The sequence below is a fragment of the Coregonus lavaretus genome (genome assembly GCF_964263955.1).
Source record: "Coregonus lavaretus genome assembly, chromosome: 7".
NCBI lineage: Eukaryota > Metazoa > Chordata > Actinopteri > Salmoniformes > Salmonidae > Coregonus > Coregonus lavaretus.
In genome coordinates this window covers 4786800-4799906 of record NC_139994.1, presented here as the reverse complement: position 1 = coordinate 4799906, position 13107 = coordinate 4786800, and the positions used below count along the sequence as shown (strand labels likewise).

At 44.8% G+C, this 13107-nt stretch overlaps 1 protein-coding gene across 1 annotated transcript in view; it reads right to left on the bottom strand.

Annotated features, from left to right (window-relative positions):
• Positions 1-4023: 4023 nt before the first annotated feature.
• LOC311131852 (uncharacterized protein) overlaps positions 4024-13107 on the bottom strand; it is a 31984-nt gene continuing 22900 nt past the window's right edge. The window contains exons 9-15 of the mRNA XM_084164980.1: positions 10520-10836; positions 9499-9663; positions 7763-7893; positions 7146-7188; positions 6848-7064; positions 6383-6757; positions 4024-5379 (exon numbers count right to left, since the gene is read on the bottom strand). Coding sequence (XP_084021106.1) covers positions 5198-5379; positions 6383-6757; positions 6848-7064; positions 7146-7188; positions 7763-7893; positions 9499-9663; positions 10520-10836 — 1430 coding nt within the window. The 3' untranslated portion in view covers positions 4024-5197. The remainder of the gene's footprint in view (positions 5380-6382; positions 6758-6847; positions 7065-7145; positions 7189-7762; positions 7894-9498; positions 9664-10519; positions 10837-13107) is intronic.

Genomic DNA, 13107 nt, shown 5'->3' with positions numbered 1-13107 from the left:
ATATCAAGTGCGCCTATGGGTATTTAGTGTGGTCTCAATCAAATGAGCTATACATTTTACATTTTAGTCATTTAGCAGACGCTCTTATCCAGAGCGACTTACAGTTAGTGAGTGCATACATTTTTCTTTTACATTTCTCCATACTATAGGCTATGAATTGCATGCTCGGAGAAGCACAGAGCAAAGTTATATTTCTAAGATGGCTGCTGGATATTCCAACCGTGAGCCCTGCTCTGCTCTTGCTGATCAAAAAAATGTTTTTGTGTGCTGCCTAACCAATGGCTGTGCTACGTAGGCCTACGGTAGCAATCAGGAGGAGCATTTTGTAAGTTTACACACCGATCCTGTAGAGGTTAACCTTATCTTTCTCAAATGATCCATAAAGGGACCACTCTGAACATTCCTCAGAATACTTTTTACACCACTTATGTACGTCTTACGTGTGGGTGTGCATGTTGTATATTATTATATATCTAGTAACCCATTATACATTTGTGTTACATCACAAATTCCTCCTCTACACCAGTGTTCTATTCATACAGGGGTTTGAATATTCACTCTAGTGTTCTATTTAACAGCATATTCGGGAATAGTACTTTCTCCTTTCATATCTCCAAATACATAATACCGTTATACCATCAAACTCCACTGATGAGTCATGTTATCCTCATGTAATCTAAAGTCATGTTACCCTCAGAGACATGTTATCCTCGTTATTAATGATAGGTGTAATCATGGTATCCTCTAATGAGACATGTTATCATGTTATCCTCGTTACTAATCAAGACATATTAGCCTCTTAGACATGTTACTTGAATGGATCTACGGGCGGTGATGGACAGAACCCTAGATAACGTTACAGATTGAAAAACTCAACTCACACAGAACTGGTTGTGGTATTCATTCACCTCTTTCACATGTGAGCTAGTCCCCTGACAGCTCTCGTTCACTCAGTACTTAATAGCTACATTTCAATATCTTATTATCCAATTTTCAATCAGCTTATTATCCCTATTTCAATCTTGTTATCCAATTTTCAAATCAGTTTAATATGTCATATCTCACAATCACACAACTTTCACATCCACATTCACTTACTACTATTCCCAAACACACTCGGTAATCTCCCTTGTTACCTCATGTTCAACGATTCTCTTGTTGTTACTTGCTATGCACCATATGTATCTTCGAAGGTTATCTTGTTGTTACTTGCTATGCACCATATGTATCTTTGACGGTTCTCTTGTTGTTACTTGCAATGCACCATATGTATCTTCGACGGTTCTCTTGTTGTTACTTGCTATGCACCATATGTATCTTCGAAGGTTCTCTTGTTGTTACTTGCTATGCACCATATGTATCTTTGACGGTTCTCTTGTTGTTACTTGCTATGCACCATATGTATCTTTGACGGTTCTCTTGTTGTTACTTGCTATGCACCATATGTATCTTTGACGGTTCTCTTGTTGTTACTTGCTATGCACCATATGTATCTTTGACGGTTCTCTTGTTGTTACTTGCTATGCACCATATGTATCTTTGACGGTTCTCTTGTTGTTACTTGCTATGCACCATATGTATCTTTGACGGTTCTCTTGCCGCTACTTGCTATACATATAAAGAACACCTCGTGTTATTTGTAGTGGCTACAGACCACGTAGACATTTCTTCTAAATACCTACAGACAGCTGTCAGCGGGGCTTTCCATGGTACCGTTACGCCCTCGCTCTAGTCTTCTCATAGAACGAGTGAATAGCCTTCTCTCTATAAGACTATGGGTACCTGTTAAGTTAAAACCAAGACTCGAATTGAGGGGGTATGAGAGGGTATGCCATAGGCCTACCTTTTATTAACCCTATAGAGTCTAAGCCCTGTCTAAGCTGGGAAGGGGGGGATTATAAGCTAACATATGGAATTGTTTTAAGATGGTCATACCAAGGACCATTTAGCTATTTGATTTGGAATTTTAAGACCCCTTAAGGTATCAAAACAAATATAAAATTATTGGATGAAACATTACTGCTATTAGCCAATAGAAACGCATTGACTAACAGATTGTCACGATCGTTGAGAGACGGGTCGGACCAAGGTGCAGCGTGAAAAGCGTACATGTTTATTAACTCAATAAACATAGAACAAAACAATAAACAACGTAACGTGAAGTCCTCAGGCTATACACATACAAGCCGAAACACGGAACAAGATCCCACCACTAAGGTAGGCAAACAGGCTACTAAAGTATGATCCCCAATCAGAGACAACGAGCGACAGCTGCCTCTGATTGGGAATCACACCCGGCCAAACATAGAAATACAACCTAGATCTACCACATAGAAATACACTAACATAGATCTCAACAGAAAACTCACACCCTGACCCAACCAACGAGAGTTCTCTCGATCAGGGCGTGACACAGATTCACTACATGGAACAAAAGACAGTCCCCAAATAAATCTAAAGGAAGTTTGTTCTGAAGTGTCTGTCCTATATCTGAGAGATATATTTGAAAGATCGGGGAACATTATTATTATATTTTTACATGTATTTATTAATTATTATTTATCCCCATATTTTAGGCACTAAACTATGTCCATTTATACTTCCATTCATTGTTTTAACTGGTACCGGGGACATTCAGATGAGTCTTGTGGGCACCCTAGGGCATAATAGTTTGTAGGCCAAATTTCAGGATGTCTCCTGGTCTGACAAACACCGCTCTAGCTCTGCCACCTTTCACCGCAGATGCAGAAGGGCGATTTCAGTGGATGCGGTGAATTGAGAAGCAGCCCATGCAACAAAAAAATAACACGTATCACTATCTTAAACAGACAGATTTTAATGGGGATTTTTTTTATTATGTTCATTGAAATTTCCACGGGGGCGCGACCATTGTAGGCCAAGGGTTAAAGAAAATGGCAAAAAGCACAGGCCTACCCGTCGCAAGGATCTGTACACAATTCCAGGAAGCTGAAAATGTCCCAGTTCTTCCATGGCCTGCATACTCACCAGACATGTCACCCATTGAGCATGTGTGGGATGCTCTGGATTGACATGTACGACAGCGTGTTCCAGTTGCCGACAATATCCAGCAACTTCGCACAGCCATTGAAGAGGCTTGGGAAAACATTCCACAGGCCACAATCAACAGCCTGATCAACTCTATACGATGTAGATGTATCGCGCTGCATGAGGCAAATGGTGGTCACACCAGATACTGACTGGTTTTCTGATCCACGGCTCTACTTTTTTAAAGTATTGCTGCTCTTAGCACTTTTGGGGTAGCAGTATATGGTAAATTTGTATTGTGGAACTGTGTAAGCTAGGGTAATTGAAGCCTGCTTTTGTCTATTGTGGATGTGTTGATTTGATAACAGCCACTTGTTTCCTTTGTTCCTAGAACCATACATATTACTACATTGTTCTCCGATGATTGAACTGCCATAATAAAACTGATCACAGAGAAGACCTGAATCTGAGTCTCTCTGACAGGAGCCCTTTGGCAGCCATCGCCATTCTCACTAAAACCAGCCATTCAGTCGTTTCAAAACTCAACCATTTCTTACAATTACATAATTATTCAGCTGTTGAGGTGGAGGCTCATATGAACTCATATAGACCAACAACTGAACACACAGAGAGAGACTGTTATGTATGCCAAGTCAAATCACACATCAGTGGTTATGCTGTTAAGCCTGGTAAGTGTGAGACACAGCACCGTGTGTGTGTGTGTGTGTGTGTGCGCCGAATTCATTCTGTCAGCAAGGCGTCTCAGAGCTCTAACTCGGGTCATGAGATAACACTGCAACAGTTGAGAGAGCAGCAGGTAGAAATCTCTCGCCAGTGTGTGTGTCAGGTAGTGTTTGTTTCCATCCCTTAGCATTGAGGAGGTGACCCAATGGTGACTTTGGGGTTTTAACGTGTGTGTTGGGGGAGGGTCTATGAGAGGGGAGGGGAGGGGGGGGGGGGGGGGGTTCCTGGTTGTGACGCTACAGTGTGTCAGTGTCAGTCACGCAGAAACAAACATCTCAGATATGTTTTATAAGAACAACAGATACATAGTAGTGTAGATCAGAGACACAGAGTATACATATAGGATCTCTACTAACAAGAGGCAGGCTGTCCTCTCCCTATACAGGAGTAATACACCAACACTACAACTGCACTGAAACCGTCTCTACACACACTGTCACGCTACCTACCACACAGACACACACAGACACACACAACCACACACAACCACACACAAACACACACAAACATGCACAACACATAGTAATTGCAAACCATCCCAGTCAGCCTATGTGAGGGAGAAAAACTGCAGTAACATGCTGTTCCTCTGACACCCAAACACACATGCTGAGACCACAGTAACCTCTGCCCTTCACACACACACTGTGGTATCAGGGGTGCTCAGAAGTCCAGGGTTCAGTGGTGTGATGTCACAGTCTCTGTCCTCCTGTTGTCCCCTCTGGGGAATCCCCACTGAGACCAGAGGTCAACAGTCACAACTACATCTCTCTCCAGGGTCATTCCAACAATTAACAATAGTGGAAACTTCCTCCAGCTTACACAATCCATTGCTTTTAAGTCCATGAGAGGAAGTGTGCAAGTGCACCCTTTGTGACAAGTGTGAAGAGTCTCTTTCACACCCTTCCTTCAAATCTTTTAAGGAGTTGATGATCGACTGGGCTGGCTATGCCAGTGTTTTAAGGAGTTGATGATAGACTCGCCTGGCTATACTCCCCCACAATCCCTAGTTATCCATCATGTTGAATTCCCCTTCCAGTTTCTTCCCGATCAGTTCTGGACAAGATCCAAAATGGAGCCCTAGTTCCACCAGTGGAGGCTGGTGGGAGGAGCTATAGGAGGACGGGCTCATTGTAATGGCTGGAATGAAATAGAACGGCATCAAACACATCGCCATGGAAACCACATGTTGGACTCCGTTCCATTAATTCCATTCCAGCCATTACAATGAGCCCATCCTCCTATAGCTACTCCCACCAGCCTCCACTGATTTCCACCTTATTTCCTATTTATGGAATAGGGGGTGATTTCAGATTTGCCTCTGGAGTGAACAAAAACACATAATGTTACTGAAGTCCAGACTGAAGTTCATAGAAAGGCTGATAGTCAGAGTTCAGGGTTAAAGGTCATGAGTCAATGGTACGATGTGAGAGCTGAAGCCGTCTGTCCGTTAGACGCTTTTGGTCAGGAGGATGATGGGGGCGGGGCTATGGGTTGTGGGGGCGGGGCTGGAGATCGTCTTAGGGTCACCTTTGGGGTCGTCGTTCCCGGGATGCAATGGGTGTGTTTTGGTCAGGGTCAGCTTACTCAGACCAGGCTCCAACTTCTGCTCTTCTCCCTCTGCTCTGTCACCTACACACACACACACACACACACACGCACCCATGCACACACGCACAAACACACGCACACGCACACACACATGCACACACACACACGCACGCGCACACAAAGCAGGGTAAAAGGTGAATAAGCTTGTTTTCTAAAATGCAATCCTTTAACTACACTGAACAAAAATATTAACGCAACATGTAAAGTATTGGTCCCATGTTTCATAAGCTGAAATAAAAGATCTTAGAAATGTTCCATGTGCACAAAAAGCTTATTTCTCTCAAATGTTGTGCTTAAATTAGTTTACATCCCTGTTAGTGAGCATTTATCCTTTGACAAGGTAATCCATCCACCTGACAGGTGTGGCATATCAAGAAGCTGATTAAACAGCATGATCATTACACAGGTGCACCTTGTGCTGAGGACAATAAAAGGCCACTTTAAAATGTGCAGTTTTGTCACACAACACAATGCTACAGATGTCTCACGTTTTGAGGGAGCGTGCAATTGGCATGCTGACTGCAGGAATGTCCACCAGGGCTGTTGCCAGATAATTTAATGTTCATTTCTCTACCATAAGCCCATTGAGCATGTTTGGGCTGCTTTAGAGCGACGTGTACGACAGCTTGTTCCAGTTACCGCCAATATCCAGCAACTTCGCACAGCCATTGAAGAGCAGTGGGAAAACATTCCACAGGTCACAATCAACAGCCTGATCAACTCTATGCGAAGGAGATGTGTCGCACTGCATGAGGCAAATGTTGGTCACACCAGACACTGACTGGTTTTCTGATCCACGCCCCTACTTTTTTTTTTTTTTAAGGTATCTGTGACCAACAGATGCATATCTGTATTCCCAGTCATGTGAAATCCATAGATTAGGGCCTAATTTATTTATTTCAATTGACTGATTGTCTTATGTGAACTGTAACTCAGTAAAATCTTTGAAATTGTTGCATGTTGCGTTTATATTTTTGTTCAGTGTAGTAACCCAATAATCACAGTCACTGGAAGACACACATACCTCTCTCTTGGTCGCAGTCTGTGTCTGGGGAGGAGGCCCCACTGCACTGGGAGCGGGGGCCGAAGAGAGGACAGTCATGCCCAGAACCACACATCGACTCTGGGCTTAGCCAGCCGCCAGGACTGGGTCCCTCCATGGCACTGGGACAGGACGAGGAGAGGAGAGAGGGGGCAGAGGAGAGGTAGACAGAGGGGGTGAAGGAGGAGGAGGGATAGGGGTAGGGCAGGTCCAGAGGGGTGGAGGGGTAGGGATGGAGGGATGAGGAAGAGGAGGAGGGATGATGGGAGGAGGAGGGAATGTCGAGGGCAGCGGAGGTGGAGTGTGTTTCTGTCTCTTCCTCTGATCCTCTTTCTTCATCAAACGTCACAGACGCCACTGGAAAACATACACACACATTAAAACACACACACAGATATACACATTAAAACGTGTGTGTGTGTGTGTACGTATGTGTGTGTCACTCACTGGACAGTCCGTCTGACTCCATCTTGAAGTTGGTGATGTCCTCATGGCCTCCATCCCCCTCGGCCCCCACACCCCTCCCTCTGGTTCCCATGGTGACGGAGCGTCGCCGGGCGTGGATCTCCTCGGAGATGGTCTCTAGGTTACGCAGCGCTGTGCGATAGTCTGCCTTGGCAACGGTCAGCTTCGCCTGATGCTCGTCTACGCAATGTTTTAGTTGCTGAGAGAGAGAAGAAAGTATGGGGTGTTACACACACAAAGAAGTTACTGTCTGTTCGGAAACAATGAACACTGTACATACCTCCAGTTGTAGGTAGTACTTCGCCTTCAGTTCAAAATATGGCCTGTAGGTGGAGAGAGAGAAAGGGTGGGCAGGAGAGAGAGAGTTGGTAATTCTGACATGGTGCTGTATAGTCGTCATAGCAACCATGAACCTCTGGAAAAATTACACTGCACCTCCAAGAGCTGCTACATTCCACACGCCCTCGAAGGGAAACACACACACACACACACACTATGACCAAACTCACACACACACACTACACCCAAACTCACACACATATACACACACACACACACTATGACCAAACTCACACACACACACTACACCCAAACTCACACACATATACACACACACACACACACTACGCCCAAACACACACACACATACACACCACAGGCCTACTCATCTAACATCTGGAGGACATCACACACACATTGAGCAATGAGAGGCCTGAGATAGGGGTGGCTGAGTTGGTTTATGCATTCCTCTCTCTTCTCAGCAGTCAGTCACAGTAACAGGACCAAAACACACACACAGCTTCATACGTACACACACACACACACACACACACACACACACACACACACACACACACACACACACACACAGCCTCACACACACACACACACACGCACCTGGACTTGTTGATGGTGCGTTTGAGTTTCTTCTCCAGCTGTCTCATATGACTGATGCAGGCGTTGTAGTGGTTCGCCATCTTTCTGTGCTCTAATTCGCTACGAGTCCTCGTCGTCTCCGCCTCCATCACCTGCAACAGCCAATAAGGTGGCAGAGTCAGTCTATGGTGTGTGTGTGCTTTTATCTATTCCACCAAGATCAAGCTACTACTACTACTACTACTACTACTATACTACTACTACTACTACTACTACTACTATACTACTACTACTACTATACTACTATACTACTACTACTACTACTACTACTACTACTACTACTACTACTACTATACTACTACTACTACTATACTACTACTACTACTACTACTATACTACTACTACTATACTACTACTACTACTATACTACTACTACTACTACTACTACTACTACTACTACTACTACTACTACTACTACTATACTAATACTACACTACTACTACTATACTACTACTATACTACTACTATACTACTACTATACTACTACTATACTACTACTACTATACTACTACTACTACTATACTACTACTATACTACTACTATACTACTACTACTATACTACTACTATACTACTACTACTACTACTACTACTACTATACTACCACCACTATACTACTACTATACTACTATACTACTACTATACTACTACTACCACTACTACTACTATACTACTACTACCACTACTATACTACTACTACTACTACTACTACTACTACTACTACCACTACTACTACTATACTACTACTACTACTACTACTATACTACTATACTACTACTACTACTACTACTACTACTATACGACTACTACTATACTACTATACTACTACTATACTACTACTACTATACTACTACTACTACTATACTACCACTAATATACTACCACTACTACTACTATACTACTACTATACTACTACTACTATACTACTACTACTACTACTATACTACTACTACTACTACTACTACTACTACTATACTACTACTACTACTACTACTACACTACTACTATACTACTACTACTACTACTACTACTATACTACTACTATACTACTACTATACTACTACTATACTACTACTACTACTACTACTATACTACTACTACTATACTACTACTACTATACTACCACTACTATACTACCACTACTACTACTACTACTACTACTACTACTACTACTACTATCCTACTACTACTATACTACTACTATACTACTATACTACTACTACCACTACTACTACTACTATACTACTACTACTACTATACTACTACTACTACCACTACTACCACTACTATACTACTACTACTACTACACTACTACTATACTACTACTACTACTACTACTACTACTACTACTACTACTACTACTACTACTATACTACTACTATACTACTACTACTACTACTACTACTACTATACTACTATACTACTACTATACTACTACTATACTACTACTACTACTACTACTATTATACTACTACTACTATACTACTACTATACTACTACTACTACTACTACTACTCCTACTACTACTATACTACTATACTACTACTACTACTACTATACTACTACTATACTACTACTACTACTACTACTAATGCCTAATCAGGTTCAGCACACACTGTGGCTTTCCAGGACCAAGAGTTACCCACCCCTGTCCTAAGATAATGTTTTTATCTAGTTCTAAATATAATCCCATCAGTACCCTGTTGGTGGCGTGGTTGAGCATCTCCTGCCAGGCTGAGTCAAACTGTCTGCTGTCCTCCTCCAGTAGTCTCTCCTCTGCCAGGGCGATGGTCTCTTTAGCCGCCCGCAGGATCTCCACCGCACGCTGGAACTCCCCCGTTGCCCTCTGGGCCTCCAGCTGGGCCTGGGAAGAGAATGCTTGAATGTAGTTTAATTAATACTTTCATGTTTAAAGGGAAATTTGCTGACCAGCATCCCATTGACTGACCAGCATCCCCGACAAGCCAAAATCTAAAACTGACCCTTACCTTAAGCCTAACCTTAAAGGTGCACTGTGCAGAAATCCCTCTGCCATTTCCTGGTTGCTAAAATTTGAATAGTTTGCCTAATTTCAGTTTATGTGTCAAAACAAGCAGTCAGTGTAGAGAATCATTGTACCATCTAAACAGCTGTGAACTATTTTTTCCATAACCAAAAATATTGTATTTTCAGCTGTTTGAAGCTGGTGTACAAAACTGAAAGTAAAAGAGTCAAAAACGAAACTTAAGAACGGGAAGCATAGAAATAGCCCACATAGAACAGATCTACCGCTTCTTAGACTGGCTTTCAATGAGAATGACAGATCTATAACTCCCATTTCTATGTGAATTTGGTCGGGTCGCCCAAAAAGTTACATATTGCAGCTTTAACCAAACCCTTAACCCTAACATCAATGTCAGCCACGTACTCTTCGTTTTTCTTGGGAGGAGGGAGTAGAGGAGAGATGGAGACGGGGAATTGGATGGAGGAGAGGTGGAGGCTGGGGGAGGAGGTGGAGGGTGAGGAAGGTGAGGAAGGGGGAGGAGGATGAGGAAGGGGGAGGAGGTGGAGGATGAGGAAGGGGGAGGAGCTGGAGGATGAGGAAGGGGGAGGAGGTGGAGGATGAGGAAGGGGGAGGTGGTGGAGGATGAGGAAGGGGGAGGAGCTGGAGGATGAGGAAGGGGGAGGAGCTGGAGGGTGAGGAAGGGGGAGAAGGTGGAGGGTGAGTAAGGGGGAGGAGCTTGAGGGTGAGGAAGGGGTAGAATGTGGAGGGTGAGGAAGGGGGAGAAGGTGGAGGGTGAGTAAGGGGGAGGAGCTGGAGGAAGGGGGAGGAGCTGGAGGGGGAGGAAGGGGGAGGAGTTGGAGGATGAGTAGGGGGAGGAGCTGGAGGATGAGGAAGGGGGAGGTGGTGGAGGATGAGGAAGGGGGAGGTGGTGGAGGGTGAGGAAGGGGGAGAATGTGGAGGGTGAGGAAGGGGGAGAAGGTGGAGGGGGAGGAAGGGGGAGGAGCTGGAGGATGAGGAAGGGGGAGAATGTGGAGGGTGAGGAAGGGGGAGGAGCTGGAGGATGAGGAAGGGAGAGAATGTGGAGGGTGAGGAAGGGGGGAAGGTGGAGGGTGAGGAAGGGGGAGGAGCTTGAGGGTGAGGAAGGGGTAGAATGTGGAGGGTGAGGAAGGGGGAGAAGGTGGAGGGTGAGTAAGGGGGAGGAGCTGGAGGGGGAGTAAGGGGGAGGAGACAGGAGAAGAAAGACAGTTCTTCAAAGTGAGCAGCTTCACGATACAGCTTCACTACGCAGCTTCACTATACAGCTTCACTACGCAGCTTCACTATACAGCTTCACTACGCAGCTTCACTATACAGCTTCACTACGCAGCTTCACTATACAGTTTCACTACGCAGCTTCACTATACAGCTTCACTATGCAGCTTCACTATACAGCTTCACTATACAGTTTCACTACGCAGCTTCACTATACAGCTTCACTATGCAGCTTCACTATACAGCTTCACTATGCAGCTTCACTATACAGCTTCACTATGCAGCTTCACTATGCGGCTGCTGTTTAAATATTAATAGCTATTATAGGCTTATACACACACAGACACATGCATACATACACACACGCACTGAGCTGAGCAGCTTCTCATGATTGTTTAAATCCCTTTATCTCTCCCTGAATGCAAGACGAGAGAGAGAGAGAGAGAGAGAGAGAGAGAGAGAGAGAGAGAGAGTGTGTGAGAAGGATGGATAGAGAGAAATGTAATTAAACTGATTATTCAACTAACTGAATAAACAAGTATGATGCGAAAGCTCAAAAACAAACTAATTTCCATTACAAAGACCTGTTTTCATCCTCCTCTTTCTGTAATTTATTCCTCCCTCTCTCTTCTTCCATCCATCTCTTTGTGTGTGTGTGTGTGTGTGTGTGTGTGTGTGTGTGTATATATATATACACACACACCGAGTCTACAAAACAATGAGAACACCTTCCTAATATTGAATTTCGCCCTCAGAACACCCTCAATTCCTCGGGGCATGGGACTCTACAAGGTGTCGAAAGCATTCCAAAGAGATGCTGGCCCACGTTGACTCCAATGCTTCCCACAGTTGTGTCAAGTTGGCTGGATGTCCTTTGTGTGGTGGACCGTTCTTTTCTTTGGTATTCTACCCCCTTTTTCGTGGTATCCAATTGGGTAGTTACAGTCTTGTCCCATCGCTGCAACTCCCCCTACGGACTCGGGATAGGCGAAGGTCGAGAGCCGTAACACAACCCAACCGAGCCGCACTGCTTCTTGACACAGTGCCCGCTTAACCAGGAAGCCAGCCGCACCAATGTGTCGGAGGAAACACCATACACCTGGCGACCGAGTCAGCGTGCACTGCGCCCGGACCGCCACAGGAGTCGCTAGTGCGCGATGGCACAAGAACATCCCTGCTGGGCCAATTGTGCACCGCCCCATGGGTCTCCCGGGTCGCGGCCGGCTGCGACAGAGCCTGGACTCGAACCAGGCGCTCTAGTGGCACAGCTAGCACTGCGATGCAGCGCCTTAGACCACTGCGCCACTCAGGAGGCCTGGGTGGTGGACCATTCTTGATACACACGGGAAACTCTCTTAAGAGTGAAAAACCCAGCAGCGATGCAGCCCTTGACACATTCAAACTGGCACGCTTAAATCTTATGTCTTGCCCATTAACCCTCTGAATGGCACACCTACACAATCCATGTCTCAATTGTCTCAATCCTTCTTTAACCCGTCTCCTCCCCTTCATCTAGACTGATTGAAGTGGATTTAACAAGTGACATCAGTAAGGGGTCATCGACTGACCAGGTGAATCCCGGTGAAAGCTATGTAATGGAAAGAGCAGGTGTTCCTAATGTTTTGTACACTCAGTGTATGTGTGTTTTTGTCTGACAGCCCTGACCGCTGCCCACCAGCCAGCTCCCTTTGCCAGTACATAACAACAGCAGGCTTTCATAGTCCAGAGTGTAGGCAGGAGATATGAGGTGAGGGAATGAGACAGACATTTTACCATGACTGAGACCAACCCACCTACCACACACACTGCCTCTATCAAACAGACAAACACAGTCTCTGTTGTTGTAGGCTGCAGATACGTTCTTAGTGGTGTCCCGTGTGTCACGGTTCAGACAGACGACCAGAGGACCACAATTGCGTCACACCAGAAAGTTTATTAAAACTTAAGGGAAAAGGGAAGTAGGGAGTGAATGAAGGCTCCAGGGGTAACAGGGATCCCGTCCAATGTGCTGGGTCTGTGCCCCCCCCAGTGGCAGCGATGCGTCCTATGAAGCCGGTGGTGGGTGGTCCAGAA